This window comes from Bufo bufo, chromosome 1, assembly GCF_905171765.1.
Source record: "Bufo bufo chromosome 1, aBufBuf1.1, whole genome shotgun sequence".
In the NCBI taxonomy this organism is placed as follows: domain Eukaryota; kingdom Metazoa; phylum Chordata; class Amphibia; order Anura; family Bufonidae; genus Bufo; species Bufo bufo.
The window spans coordinates 99,381,744-99,397,506 of record NC_053389.1 but is presented as its reverse complement, the minus strand read 5'-3'; the positions used below and the strand labels follow the sequence as shown (position 1 = coordinate 99,397,506).

Sequence of the window (15,763 nt, the reverse complement as noted above, 5' to 3'; positions counted from 1 at the left end):
CACTCGGCGGTGTCTAGGGGGTGGACCCTCCTACCTTTCCGGCAGCCGCGTCTTCTTTTCATATTTCCCGCGTGCGCGGGGGTTTCCCCCCTTCTGACGCGATTTGTGCGTGGCGCTCTGTCTTCTGCTACTTCCAGGTCAGCGCTCTAGGCTGCTCCCAGCTCCACTCTGTCCCGGTTGCGTGCTGCAGGAACGGGAGAAGACCCTCGCCCCTTCCATTGCAGGATTACCGCCATCATGCCAAAACCTGGGGCCTCACAAAAATCCAAGTCGGCCCCTCTGGCCCCACTGGGGCTATGTAAAGTTTGCGGCTTGCCACTTTCTGTCTCCGGGTCCTGTGACTCTTGCCTTGCCTCTGGACAGGATCATCCTCTCCTCCCCCCTCTCCCTCCGCCCTGTCGGAGCCCGCGGAACCCGCTTGGGCCTCTGCCATTTCTAGGGCAGCCGCTGACTTAGCCCAAGTCTCTCGGGCCGCCATGGCCTTCATGGAGCGCATGGCGTCTACGGATCCTGTGGCTACCACGATACCGCTTCCCAGTGGTTCCCACAGGGGACGCTCAACCACTAAGAGGCAGCGTACACAGCAACATCCTTCCTCGGATGATTCTGCTTCCCCCTCCTCGCCTAGAGGCCCGTTCAGACACTTCCCCTCCTCATAGAGATCATAGATCGGAAGGGGAAAGATCCAGTTCTGATGAGGCCACAGAGCTGGAGCCCTCGCCCAAGCTGTCCACTATGGTGGCAGACTTGGTGGTAGCGGTCCGGGATTCTTTCGATATCCTGGGGGAATCTCCTTCCGCTGGTAGCCAGGAATTCCCTCTTTTTCACTCGAGGAAACCTCAAACGGTTGTATTCCCCATACATGGCGAGTTCGACAAGGTCCTCTCTAAGGCCTGGGACCGCCCGAATCATAGTTTTTCTGCTACGAAACGTATGGGTACTCTTTATCCATTTCCTGCAGAAAATGTGCAGCAGTGGTCTTCTCTTCCTAAGGTTGACCCGCCGGTGGCCAGATTAGCTAAGAATACGGCCATTCCTGTCTTGGACGGTTCGTCTCTACGGGATGCAGTGGACAGGCGTTTGGATTCTCTGTCCAAAGCCATCTTCACTCTGGCAGGCACTGGCCTGCGGCCCGCTTTCGCCTCGGCCTGGGTATCCAGAGCACTTTCCGTATGGTTGCAGCGCCACCATCAGTACCTGGCGGAGCAGGATGCCTCTGCGGACACCGTGAATTTTGGCCTCCAGATGTCGCAGGCTACGAAGTTTCTCTGCGAAGCTTCCTTTGATGTTAGCATTCTCTTTGCGCTTATCTTGGCCCTTTCGGTCACACAGCGTAGAGAAGTCTGGTTGAAGGTTTGGGACGCTGACGCTTCCTCTAAGCGTTCCCTCACTAACCTCCCCTTTTCGGGTTCCAGGCTTTTTGGTGCTAAGCTGGACGAGATCATCTCGGACGCGACAGGGGGCAAGAGTACTAACCTGCCCCAATCTAGATCCAAGCGCACCTTTTGTAGGTCGGTCCTCCGGTTCTAGGAACCAGTCCTTTCGTCGCTTCTCCTCTTCCAGATCTGCGGCGGCCCCCTTCCCGGGTGGCTCTCGGGACTCCCGTAAGAAACCTACCTTTAAGCCCTAGCCTTCCTGGCGCTTGCAGCCACAGTCAGCCCGCCCGGCTTCTCCCAAGCAGTCTTCCGCCTGAAGGGGCGCCCCCACTTCTTACGGTGGGGGGCCGATTGCTCTCCTTTCAACAGGTTTGGAGAGATCATATCCAGGATGCCTGGGCCCTGGAAATTGTAACAATTCGCTTCCAGGCCTCCGGATCGTTTCTTCTCTTCTCGGGTTCCGGGGGATCCGGTCGGGGCTTCGGCTCTTTTGCAGGCGGTCTCTTCCCTTTTGGACAGGGGAGTGATTGTCCCAGTCCCATTGGAGGAGCAAGGCGCAGGTTTCTACTCCAACTTATTCTTGGTGCCAAAGAAGGAGGGATCGGTGCGGCCTGTTCTAGATCTGAAGCTGTTAAACAGGTCTCTTCGGGTCCGGAGGTTACGGATGGAGTCCCTCCGATCCGTTATTGCTTCTCCTCTTCCAGGGGAATTCCTCGCATCGGTGGACATACAAGACTCCTATTTGCATGTCCCTATAGCAGAATCTCACCACAGGTTTCTGCGCTTCACTGTCGGAGGGCAGCATTACCAGTTTGTCGCCCTGCCCTTTGGGCTAGCTACGGCCTCTCGGGTATTCACGAAGAGCTTGGCAGCGCTCCTCCGTAACAGGGGCATATCTCTGTTGCCCTACCTGGACGACATACTGATGAAGGCTTCCTCCCTTCCCCTGGCCAGGGACAGCATCTGGATCACTGTTCAGACTCTGGAGCAGTTCGGCTGGCTGATCAATGTCCAGAAGTCATCTCTTCTCTCCTCACAGAGGTTGACCTTCCTAGGGATGGTTCTGGACACCATGGCAGCTCTGATATTCCTGCCGAGTTCCAAGTCCTCTCGAATTCAGGAGTCGGTATCTCTCCTACTGCGCTCTCGAAGACTCTCCATCCGGGAGTGCATGAGGGTTCTGGGGCTGATGGTGGCCTCCTTCGCGGCCGTCCCCTATGCCCAGCCTCTACACCGGGTGATTCTGTCCTTTTGGGACAGGACGTCGCACGGTCTAGCCTCTCGAGTCCGTCTGCCTCCTCGGGTTCGGGCGGACCTCTTGTGGTGGCTTTCCCCCCCCCAAAACTTGATTTCAGGGAGGTCCTTTCTTCCGATCTCCTGGACGGTCGTCACCACCGACGCCAGCCTCCTAGGTTGGGGTGGTGTTCTACAGACCCGGACGGTGCAGGGGCTTTGGTCGGCGGCGGAGGCCCGCCTTCCGATCAGCGTGCTGGAGCTCAGAGCGATTTTCCTCTCCTTTTCTCACTGGACTCATCTCCTGGCAGGTCTCCCAGTAAGGGTCCAGTCAGACAATGCCACCGCTGTGGCTTACGTCAACCACCAGGGCGGGACCCGCAGCTGGACGGTGATGCAGGAGGCGGAGAGGATCCTCCAGTGGGCGGAGACTCATTTTCGAGTACTGTCGGCAGTGTACATCCCGGGAATCGACAATTGGAAGGCGGACTTTCTCAGCCGCAACACGGTGGATCCAGAAGAGGGGTCCTTAAATCCGGATGTTTTCGAGGACATCTGTCGCCGGTGGTGCCGCCCGGATGTCGACCTGATGGCGTCCAGGCTCAACAACAAGGTTCCCACGTTTCTGGCCCGTGCTCGCGACCCGGAGGCGTACGGGGTGGACGCGCTGGTGTCTTCGTGGCGAGGCTTCCCTCTCCTTTATGGCTTTCCACCTCTGCCTCTACTACCGAAGGTCCTGCACAAGATCACGTTGGAAGGGATTCCGACCATTCTCATCGCCCCCGATTGGTCGCGTCGCGCCTGGTTCTCGGACGTCACTCGGATGCTGGCAGACGTGCCGTGGCCTCTTCCTCTCAGGGAGGACCTACTGTCTCAAGGACCACTCTTCCACCAGAATTTTACGGTCACTGCGTTTAATGGCGTGGCTGTTGAGACCGCCATCCTGAAGAAGAGGGGCTTCTCGGACTCTGGTGAAGACCATGATCAAGGCCAGAAAACCAGTTTCATCCCGTATATACGATCGTACCTGGAAGGCCTTTCTTGTCTTTTGTGAGAAACTCAGTGTTTTTCCCCTTCGTTTCTCGGTTCCGGTGGTCCTCTCCTTTCTCCAGTCGGGTCTTGAGATGGGAATGTCCTTGAGCTCTCTGAAGGGTCAGGTCTCTGCTCTGGCCATTTTCTTTCAGCGATCCCTGGCTCTGCTCGGTCCAGTGAGGACCTTACTACAAGGGGTGGCGCATTCGGCCCCTCCGTATGTTCCTCCCCTGGGACTTGAACTTGGTTCTGTCTTCCTTCCATTTGGCTCCCTTTGAACCTTTGAGGGAGGTTTCTTTGAATCTTCTCACCTGGAAGGTGTTTTTTTTGGTGGCGATCACCTCAATCAGGAGGGTATCGGAACTGGCCGCGCTTTCCTGTAGGGAGCCTTTTTTGGTTTTCCATCAGGATAAGGCGGTGCTGCGCCCGGTCCCTTCATTTTTGCCCATGGTGGTCTCCGCCTTCCACCTTAATGAAGATATAGTCCTGCCCTCTTTTTGTCCATCTCCGGCGAACCGCAAGGAGCGCGCTCTCCATTCCCTGGACGTTGTCCGGGCTCTGCGTGTGTACCTGTCGGTGACTGCCTCTTTACGCCGTTCGGATTCCCTTTTCGTGATTCTGGAAGGGCCTCGTAAAGGTCTGGCGGCTTCCAAGGTCTCGGTAGCCCGATGGATTCGGTCGGCTATTACCACGGTATATCGTGCCCGTAGCAGGGTTCCCCCAGCCGGGGTTACCGCACACTCCACCAGGGCGGTGGGGGCCTCCTGGGCTAGGCGTAATCACGCCTCGGCTTCTCAACTTTGTAAGGCGGCCACTTGGTCTTCCTTGCATACCTTTTACCAAGTTTTACCAGTTGCACTCTTTGGCATCGGCTGATGCTGTCCTTGGGCGCAAGGTATTGCAGGCGGTGGTTCCTGTTTGACCGCTGAGCGTTTTCTCCTGGAGGTGCCGGTTTTTTCCCACCCCATGGACTGCTCTAGGACGTCCCATGGTCTGTGTCCCCCAATGGAATGTGCGAGTAAAGGAGATTTTTTTTGAAGCTCACCCGTAAAATCTTTTTCTCGTCTTTTCCATTGGGGGACACGGCTCCATCCCATTCTTACCTGTTGTAGGAAGGGTTGGTTTAGTTCTTCGGGTCCTGAATGTTTTCGGTCCGATGGCGGTATTTCGTTGTTCTGGTCTCTATGGCTTTGGTCTCCTTCTCCTACTGCTTTTGCACGCACTGGGGTCCTTCCGGTGGAACATGGGGGTATAGCCCAGGGAGGAGTAGCTTTCTTTTTCTATTTGCATAGTGTCTCCTCCTAGTAATGACCTAGGCTATACCCATGGTCTGTGTCCCCCAATGGAAAAGACGAGAAAAAGATTTTACAGGTGTTTGACCAAAAATCTCCTTTTCGCTTGAAAACAACTTCCCATTGTTTTCAATGCGAAATACACACCGTAGTTCACACATTATGCATTTTTATGCTGCTGTTTTCAAAAAAGTACCTATAGAAATGGCATGTCATTGCGTTGAAGTGGTTTAGAAGCTGATTTTATTTTTTAATTCATTAAAAAAAAAAAAAAATTTCCCCCAATCCGGTTGTTTGCTATTTGGCAGATATTTTGCAGGCCTTTAAGCAAGCTGAAAATGCAGCTGAAAAAAAGAATACACCTAAAAAGCTCTTGGATTTAGCCGCCCCCTTCATTCCCCTACGCAACCCCCACCCCTGCATGAAGTCGGCGGCAGAACTGCCCAGCTTCGTGCAGTCGGCAGAGCTTGTAAATACAATGCCACTCCCATTCACTTCAGTGGGAGCAGCCTGCAGTAACCAGCTTCATCCACTAGACTGAATAGCGCTGTGCAGTTCTGGCATCAGAGCTACTCTGAAATCACTGAACGGGGGGAGGGGTGTTTGTTGGGCCCCTCGACTGTCATATATTGATGGCTTATCTTTAGGATAGACTGTCAATGTTAAAATGATTCTGTGTGAACGTACCCTTATGTTGCTAGTAAACCTTTTTGTTGGCTTGCGTGCCATAGGTTGGACTTGGGGTTATTTACCCGGCTTTCCCAGACTCTGAGCAGGGTATGCAATGACCTATCTCTGCTCCCGTAACTAGATAACTGGGGTGTAATATTTGATGTCACTCACCTTCCTCGATCCTGGAAATAGGCCGACAAAAGCAGGCAGTGTTTTTATTCAAGTATTGTCTGTTTTTATATTGTGTGTTATAATATAATTTTCTATCCCTCTGCAGTCAAGGCTATTGATGCGGATATGATCATTGATGTGATATTATGTAGCACTTCCTTGAATGATTGTTTTTATAGCGGATAACTGTTTGTGAAGGGGTTGATCCCTGTGTAATTATTTCTCCTTTTCATCTTCCTTTGCACAGAGCTTTTTGAAGCGCTGGGGTTGTTGGAGTGGTCCAATTTTTCCTGGAACTGCGTGATAAATTCAGAAGACTGAAGCCCAGGCTCACTGTCTACCTTTCACGGAGGCCCAGCCGTGAGAGGACAGAAGAAGGCACGTGGCGAATCATGACGGCCGACAAAGAGAAAGATAAAGACAAGGATCGGGATCGGGAGAGAGAAAAGAGGGATAAAACACGCGATGGGGAGAACTCGCGACCACGGCGCAGCTGCACTCTGGAAGGCGGTGCCAAAAACTATGCCGAGAGTGACCACAGTGAGGACGAGGATAATGAGAACAGTGGCACGACGGCGGAGGAGGCTGCCAAGAAAAACAAGAAAAAGCTGCCAAAGAAGAAGTCCCGCTATGAGAGGGCCACCAATGGGGAGATTACATCTTTCGTCACAGAGGACGATGTGATATACAAACCAGGAGGTAAGACACTTCTATAATATGTAATTTGCGCTCTCCTGAGATGCCAGCAATAAAGTTGTTTGTTTCGTCTTCGTAATGAGAATGCCACCTTTAGGAATATGATAGCATTAGCGTATCCTTGTAAAACATAATTGCCCGGTTTGTAATGATGGCTGGGTTAGAGACGCAGTAAGTGTTCCATGTAAATGTGCAGGCAAACAGTGATCTTGGGTTTAGTAAGGCCCTGTTCACATCATGTTTTAAGCCTCATTGCCCTTGAAAAGCTGCCGATGTGTACCTTCTATGGTAGACTGCATTTAAAGGGGTTTTCCTACCATCAAAACTCATCACCTATACACAAACTATGGGTGGCTCAGTGGTTAGCACTGGTGCCTTGCAGCGCTGGGATCTGAGGTGGAATCTAACCAAGGACAACATATTCATGGAGTTTGTATGTTCTCCCTGTGTGGAGATACTTGTGCCTGCATAAACCCCTTATTGTGCTGATCAGCAGGGGTCCTGCGGTCCCATCACCACAGGTAACGCATTCCCTGGCTTGTTAGGCTTTCTCAAAAATGTAGTTTTTACATTAACGCGGTTCCCCACCACCACCCTGGGGATGTTTTCTACACAATTATAGCGTGGCTGGACCAGCGGTGGTAATCATACTTGCCCTATTCCTTCTGCGGCATTCTGTCTCCATTGTTGCCTTGCTGGCTTTGCAGGTCCCATTTTTTCCTGTTTCAACATCCGGTTTGATGTGGGTCACGTGACCTCTTTACCCAGTGATGTCACCCATGCGTTACCTGATGCAGTGAAATAACACATGAGTGAAACGCTGCATCTAACCAAATGTTGACATGGGGGAGACCCAGGACCTGCGGAACCTGCAGGACAGTGAAGGAGCCGGAACCCAGCGGTGGGTGCCAGGTAGGTATGAATTACACCACGGGTCTGGCCACTTTGGGGGTCTGCATGAAAGTTCTCCAGGGGTGAACAACCGCTAAACTGAAAGAATATTGATGGCCTATCCTCAGGATAGTTATAAAAAAACAAAATGGCTGCACACCATTATACATACAAACAATAGAGCTAAGAAATGGGGGTCATTCGAAAAAAAGTGGTACAATACAGACTATAAATGAGTTAATGGAAGCTCTTGGCGCACATACGTGTCGGGCCCATCTACCAGGCATCAAGGTGGCTTCCGCAGATGGGTCCCTAACACTAAATATACTGCCTCTCTTTCAGTATAGGCCATTAATATCAGATCAGTGGGGGTCCGAAACTGGGACCCCTGCAGATCAGCTGTTAGGAGAGGCCGGTGCTTCGTGTTCGCTGCAGCCTCTTCCTGGTCCATGTGATGTCACCGCACATTGGTCACATGGCCTAGTTGAAGCTCTGCCCCATTGAAGTAAATGGGGCCGAGCTGCAATACCAGACACTGCCACTATACTATGTGTGGCACTGTGCTTGGCGAGCTTCTGTGAGCCGGCTGAGCTCTCCAGGGCTCCAGTGTCTGCAGTGGCTCCCTCGAACAGCTAATTGGTGGGGTTTCCAGGACTTGGACCCCCACTAACCTCTCCTCAGAATAGGTCATCATTATAATTTCCTAGATAACCCCTTTTAACGCAGTGTTGTGCTGTTCCTCTGGTTGGATATTGGAGCCTGTGAGCTAAAAGTATTATGATGATAGACGGCCTGCCATCTTCTAGCCATACAACAAGGTGCATGCACTCACTGGCTGATGTCACAGGGCTGCCTGGAAATAGTGTGATAAATAATCCGTATTGATACAAGCAAACTTCTGGTATTTGCACTGGGCTAATAGAAAACTCAGGGCGATTACATTATTTATGTGGATGCGGTGGTTGTGTTGTATGAGGCCACTCCTTAGTCGTCATGCCGTTCCCATCAATATACCAGCGAAAGCTTTCAAATGTGCACATCATGTGTCTGGACGTGTGAGCTGGATAATCATCTAAGGGTCCATTCACACGTCCGTAAGTGTTTTGCATTTGCGGACTGCACATTGCCGGCATTATAATAGAAAATTCCTAATCTTGTCCGCAATTGCAGACAAGAATATGACATGTTCTATTTTTTTGCGTAATCTGAAGAGCGAGTGCGGGAGTGTGGATAAGCGAGTGCGGGAGTGTGGATAAGCGAGTGCGGGAGTGTGGATAAGCGAGTGCGGGAGTGTGGATAAGCGAGTGCGGGAGTGTGGATAAGCGAATTCCGGCCCCATTGAAAATAAATGGGTCTGCACCCATTCTGCAAAAATGCGGAACGGATGCGGACCCATTTTGCGGATGTGTGAATGGACCCTAAGGGCGTATACACACGGCCAGCATACAGCCTCCCCCCCCCCCCCGACAGCACCACAGAGAGAGAGGATCTTCCCCCAGGGACAGGAAACTGCTGAATAATAAGATGGACCCTCTCTCCCACCTCAGTGGTTTCCTGTCCCTGAAGGAGACCTTCAGTTTTCTTTTCAGGTACTGCTAGTCTGGAAGTCCCAGAAATGTTCTGGAGGGCTATGTGGTAATACCTGCTTGGGTCTATCGCCCATAGGTTGGGCTGACAGGACCCTAGGAGTTGGGCAAGGGGTTCGGGCCATCTGTCTGGTTCTTGCAGCAGGTGCATGGGCCCCTCCAGTGGAGTAAGGCCACACGACCTTTGGAGCCCAGATCCATTGGTAAGAGGAAGCAGCCCCAGGGGGGTATTGCGTTCCACTGCATGCAGCCCGGATCCACGGAGGGAACATGTATTCCTGTGCATTCTCCGGCCTGCTGCTCAGACGAGGAAGAAGGAGCCTAGATCATGCAGGTTTCCTGTCCCTGGGGGCTGTGAAAGAAGGCACTCCTTATAATGGTTGTACTTAGGTCATACAGCAAACATTTGTGTTATGTGGTTGGTATGAATCCGGCTGAATTCCTTGGGGCCTGGTTGTCGGCCTCTTGGCCTTGGGGCCTGGTTGTCGGCCTCTTGGCCTTGGGGCCTGGTTGTCGGCCTCTTGGCCTTGGGGCCTGGTTGTCGGCCTCTTGGCCTTGGGGCCTGGTTGTCGGCCTCTTGGCCTTGGGGCCTGGTTGTCGGCCTCTTGGCCTTGGGGCCTGGTTGTCGGCCTCTTGGCCTTGGGGCCTGGTTGTCGGCCTCTTGGCCTTGGGGCCTGGTTGTCGGCCTCTTGGCCTTGGGGCCTGGTTGTCGGCCTCTTGGCCTTGGGGCCTGGTTGTCGGCCTCTTGGCCTTGGGGCCTGGTTGTCGGCCTCTTGGCCTTGGGGCCTGGTTGTCGGCCTCTTGGCCTTGGGGCCTGGTTGTCGGCCTCTTGGCTTTGGGGCCTGGTTGTCGGCCTCTTGGCTTTGGGGCCTGGTTGTCGGCCTCTTGGCTTTGGGGCCTGGTTGTCGGCCTCTTGGCTTTGGGGCCTGGTTGTCGGCCTCTTGGCTTTGGGGCCTGGTTGGTTGATTGTCTTGCATTATACCTGCTTTGTTAAACACCTGATCAACTGAACGCCTGTTGCGTCTGTCTAGTCAGCTGAACGCCTGGTCGGCTGTACGCCCCTGTCATATGAACGCCTGTTGAGTCTTAATTGGTTGGCTTGCACCTACAGCGTCTGACTTGTCGGCTGAACACCTGTAGCATTTATGCCTGGTCGCCTAAACACCTGTAGCATTTATGCCTGGTCGCCTAATGCCTGTAGAGTCTATGCCTGGTCGACTGAATGCCTGTGAGACTGTGCCTGTTTGGCTGACTGTCTTGAGCCTGTGCCTGTTTGGCTGACTGTCTTGAGCCTGTGCCTGTCTGGCGGGCTGCCTTTTGAGCCTGTGCCTGTCTGGCAGGCTGCCTTTTGAGCCTGTGCCTGTCTGGCGGGCTGCCTTTTGAGCCTGTGCCGGTCTGGCGGGCTGCCTTTTGAGCCTGTGCCGGTCTGGCGGGCTGCCTTTTGAGCCTGTGCCGGTCTGGCGGGCTGCCTTTTGAGCCTGTGCCGGTCTGGCGGGCTGCCTTTTGAGCCTGTGCCGGTCTGGCGGGCTGCCTTTTGAGCCTGTGCCGGTCTGGCGGGCTGCCTTTTGAGCCTGTGCCGGTCTGGCGGGCTGCCTTTTGAGCCTGTGCCGGTCTGGCGGGCTGCCTTTTGAGCCTGTGCCGGTCTGGCGGGCTGCCTTTTGAGCCTGTGCCTGTCTGGCGGGCTGCCTTTTGAGCCTGTGCCTGTCTGGCGGGCTGCCTTTTGAGCCTGTGCCTGTCTGGCGGGCTGCCTTTTGAGCCTGTGCCTGTCTGGCGGGCTGCCTTTTGAGCCTGTGCCTGTCTGGCGGGCTGCCTTTTGAGCCTGTGCCTGTCTGGCGGGCTGCCTTTTGAGCCTGTGCCTGTCTGGCGGGCTGCCTTTTGAGCCTGTGCCTGTCTGGCGGGCTGCCTTTTGAGCCTGTGCCTGTCTGGCGGGCTGCCTTTTGAGCCTGTGCCTGTCTGGCGGGCTGCCTTTTGAGCCTGTGCCTGTCTGGCGGGCTGCCTTTTGAGCCTGTGCCTGTCTGGCGGGCTGCCTTTTGAGCCTGTGCCTGTCTGGCGGGCTGCCTTTTGAGCCTGTGCCTGTCTGGCGGGCTGCCTTTTGAGCCTGTGCCTGTCTGGCGGGCTGCCTTTTGAGCCTGTGCCTGTCTGGCGGGCTGCCTTTTGAGCCTGTGCCTGTCTGGCGGGCTGCCTTTTGAGCCTGTGCCTGTCTGGCGGGCTGCCTTTTGAGCCTGTGCCTGTCTGGCGGGCTGCCTTTTGAGCCTGTGCCTGTCTGGCGGGCTGCCTTTTGAGCCTGTGCCTGTCTGGCGGGCTGCCTTTTGAGCCTGTGCCTGTCTGGCGGGCTGCCTTTTGAGCCTGTGCCTGTCTGGCGGGCTGCCTTTTGAGCCTGTGCCTGTCTGGCGGGCTGCCTTTTGAGCCTGTGCCTGTCTGGCCTCATGTACCTAGGGAGCTGATTGCTTCTGTGTTTATGCTGGGATGACTGCTCTTGCTGTCTGTTTCTGCTCCTGGGTTTATCTAGTGCGGTTGTGTTGATCGGCGGACAGCTCCACATGGCTGACAGCTTCTGGAGCCGTGTCTGCATGGGGGACGGCTCCTGGGGGCTGTGTCTGCATGGCTGGTGTCTTCTGTTGCCATGTCTAAATAGTTGACCGCTCATGCAGCAGTGTCTGGATGAATGTACTTGGCTCTGAGTGGGTGTCTATGTGACCAGCGGTGCCTGAGGTGCTTCCATGTCCTTGTGGCAGTCTATCTTGGTGGCTATGCATGCAGGGTGAACTAGTTCTGTGGCTATGTTTGGTTGTCAATTTGTAGTTTAATAGTCTACAATAGGCATAGCACTCCAACAAAGCCCTCTAATTCTCTTGATGAAGAGTGAGAAGATGAGCTGGACCATATTGCTTGAATAGACTACAGTATGAATGGCGTAGCAACAAAGCCCTATATGGCTCCTTTTGGGGAGTAATAAGATGGACTAGAACATTTAGTCTGGATGGCGTACAGGAGGTATGGCTCTCCAGCAAACTCTATACTTGCCGCCAATCTAGAATTCCAAAGCTCAAGGATCCCGTGTGCTCTTTGGACCTCTTGCGGCAGACCCTGAGCTCCTCCGGGGGATGGATGCCATGGTAGTTTTCCATCATGGATGCCAGATTGCGAGTAAAATTGAAGTCTAAAGTTCTTCTGGTAAATTTAACACAGGGCCTCCAGTGGATCTTGGACCAAAGCATCTGTCTCACAATATATTCTGCACCAAAGGAATCTGTGTTCAGCAATCCTCTGCAGTTGGTCATTCCTTGTCAAGATAAGTACTTCTCTAAGGGTACTTTCACACTAGCGTTTTTCTTTTCAGGCGCTGAGTTCCGTCCTAGGGGCTCAAATCCAGAAAAGAACTGATCAGTTTTATCCTAATGCATTCTGAATGGAGAGTAATCCGTTCAGGATGCATCAGAATGTCTTCACTTCAGTCTTTTTGACTGATCAGGCTTTTCAGAAAAACGTAGCCTGCTGTATTTTTACCTCCGGCCAAAAATCCTGAACACTTTGACTGAACGCCGGATCCGGTCTTTTTCCCATTGACTTGCATTAACGCCGGATCCGGCGCTGTGTGTTCAGTCAAACCGGATCCGGCTTTTGCATGTTAAACTCGAAAAATGTGAAAAAAAAGTTAGTTCATAAATGGCGGATCCGTTTTTTGCAATGCATTTTTTTATTGTGATCAAAATCCTGATCAGGATTCAAATGTAATCCGTTTTCACACGTTTTTTCCGGATCCGGCGGGCAGTTCCGGTGTCGGAATTGAACGCCGGATTAAAACAACGCTAGTGTGAAAGTAGCCTCAGATGTTGTGTTAAAATCTGTTATGATTATTTTGATAAACACTTGATGAGAAACCCATATGAGATTTCTTTTATAAGATTGTTCTAGATTTAAATATAATGTCCAGTATTAAAATTTCCTAGGATGTTATTGATTCGACACTTTTTCTTTAAGGTCGGACCTCTAGTTAGCTTTTAGATTCCCTATGCTTCCATCTGGGTATTCTTAGCTTTAAAGGGAGTCTGTCACCAGCATTTCACTTTTTGTTACTGCGCAATAGTTACTGTGATGCTGTACAAGGAATGGGCATCGCAGTGCGCATGCGCTGGCCAAAGGAATGAGTGCACCGGCGCGGGATATCGGCAGCATAACAAGTTAGTACAAAGGCGGTCAGAGGGAAAGGATGGGCGGGCAGAGGGTAGGAAGGGGCGGGGGGACGCAATGAGAAGGCTGAGCAAGCAGGGCACCTAAGAGTAACGCCGCCCTGGGCACTTGCGAGCCCTCATTTGCATATCTTATAAAATCATTTTTGAGGGTTCTATAAGTCCAGGATTGATGCCAGAGGTAACGTTTTTATTAACTGTAAGCATGCTAGGGAGCTGTGGGAAGGGTTAAAAAAGTGAAATGCTGGTGACAGACTCCCTTTAATTACTTTTCGATCACTTTTGATAAACCCAGGGATCAAAAGGAATAAGTTGCCACTGTCTGGATATTAGGAGATGCTTGATACGTTACTTAGAGGTAACTAAGGATTGGAGAAAGCCCTCTGCACTTTGTTTCCTTTTTCTGGCATAAATAAGGGTAAGGCGGCCTCGTAGAGTTCACTAGCCAGATAGCTTAGGTCCTTTTTTTCTCTGGCTTAGGCCTCTTTCACACTTGCGTTGTTGGGATCCGGCATGCACTTCCGTTGCCGGAGGTGCCTGCCGGATCCGTAACAACGCAAGTGTACTGAAAGCATTTGAAGACTGAGCCGTCTTCAAAATGCTTTCAGTGTTACTATGGCACCCAGGACGCTATTAAAGTCCTGGTTGCCATAGTAGGAGCAGGGAGCGGGGGAGCGGTATACTTACAGTCCGTGCGGCTCCCGGGGCGCTCCAGAATGACGTCAGAGCGCCCCATGCGCATGGATGACGTGATCACATGGATCACGTGATCCATGTGCTTGGGGCGCCCTGACGTCACTCTGGAGCGCCCGGGGAGCCGCACGGACGGTAAGTACACTGCTCCCCCGCTCCCCGCTACACTTACCATGGCTGTCAGGACTTTAGCGTCCCGGCAGCCATGGTAACCATTCAGAAAAAGCTAAATGTCGGCTCCGGCATTGCGCCGAAACGACGTTTAGCTTAAGGCCGGGTCCGGATCAATGCCTTTCAATGGGCATTGATCCCGGATCCGGCCTTGCGGCAAGTGTTCCGGATTTTTGGCCGGAGCAAAAAGCGCAGCATGCTGCGGTATTTTCTCCGGCCAAAAAACGTTCCGTACCGCGGAACTGAAGACATCCTGATGCATCCTGAACGGATTTCTCTCCATTCAGAATGCATTAGGATAAAACTGATCAGTATTCTTCCGGCATAGAGCCCCGACGACGGAACTCTATGCCGGAAGGCAATAACGCAGGTGTGAAAGAGCCCTTACATCTCTTCTGGAAACATTTCTACTTGCGCAGTCTACCTCCTGGGCGGAAAGGGCTAATGTTTCTATTGTGCAAACCTGTAAGGCCGCCACGTGGTCTTCTCCTTCTACCTTACCGTCTCTATCGGCTCCAGCTAAATTCAGGCTGGAAAATCCGATTACCGGTAAGTGTAATCATCATTTTCTGAGCCGTGGTAGTCCAAGTTTTTTTTTTTTTTTTTTGACAGCCATCAGAAAATAGGACATGTCCTGTTTTGTCAGTTTTCACGGTTGTTTGCTATTTGGCAGATATTTTGCAGACCTTTAAAAGGGTTGCTCCTATACAGCGATCCGTCCCATTGAGATGAATGGGACAACTTGGGTGTAATTACACCTGCTCACCGCTGCAGATGCAACGGCTATAAGGTAAACGGTGAAGGAGAGGCAGCGCTGGCACGGCGCGCACCTTCTCTTCAAACAGCTGATCAGCGGGGCTGCCGGGTGTCGGGCCCCAGCCGATCTGATATTGATGACCTATCCTGAGGATATAAATATAACTTGGACAACCCCTTTAAGCAAGCTGAGGAAAAAAATACACCTAAAAAGCTCCTGGATTTAGCCACCCCCTGCAGGAAGTCAGCGCCAGAATTGCACAGCTTTTTACAGTGGACAGGGCTTGTAACTGCAGTAACCAGCTCCGTCCACTAGACAATGCATGGCGCTGTGTCGTTCTGGCATCAGAGCTACTCTGAAATCGCCGATGGGGAGGGGGGTGTTGGGCCCTCACCTGTTATATATTGATGGCCAATGTTAAGGATAGGCCATCAATACAAAAAACTAAAATGATGACAGCCCTCAGAAAATAGGACATGTCCTGTTTTGTCCATTTTGACAGACAGTCCTCATACACAGTGCAAGGGTGCGATTTAAAAAAAAATTTTTTTTTAATATATGGCTTGGTTTTTCATGGTTGTGTGAATGTAGCCTAAGGTGCACACTGTCAGTTTTTCATGGCCAGTTTGCATCAGTGTGTGAATCCATTTTCTGGCCATGTATCCGTTCTTAATGGCGGTTTTGCATCCATATTAAATCAGTTTTGAAAACAGATGTAGTTCATTAGCTTTTTATTTTAACAAACCCAACCCCTGCAGTCCCCACAGTATACCTAATGTCCCCTGGAGATCCGTGTGTGTCCCATGCAAATGAGCCTTTAGGATCAACGGGGGCGTTACCATTACACCTAGAGGATCAGCGCTGTCTGCAATTTGATTGACATGGCCAGGCATTGTAATGTTTACACTGCCTTCTCAATCAAAGTAGAGAGAGCGCAGCAGTGGAAGAGAGAGCAGAGTCTCCGTGTAACGGCACCGCCCCTGTTGCTCCTATAGGCTAATTT

General features: G+C 52.2%; 1 protein-coding gene across 8 annotated transcripts in view; it reads left to right on the top strand.

Moving 5' to 3' along the window:
- RERE (arginine-glutamic acid dipeptide repeats) overlaps positions 1 to 15,763 on the top strand; it is a 354,724-nt gene that overhangs the window by 154,048 nt on the left and 184,913 nt on the right. For all 8 annotated transcript variants that reach the window (XM_040427222.1, XM_040427238.1, XM_040427218.1 and 5 more), the window contains one exon: positions 6,024 to 6,475. In XM_040427222.1, the coding sequence (XP_040283156.1) occupies positions 6,169 to 6,475 (307 nt within the window). In that variant the 5' untranslated portion in view covers positions 6,024 to 6,168. The remainder of the gene's footprint in view (positions 1 to 6,023; positions 6,476 to 15,763) is intronic.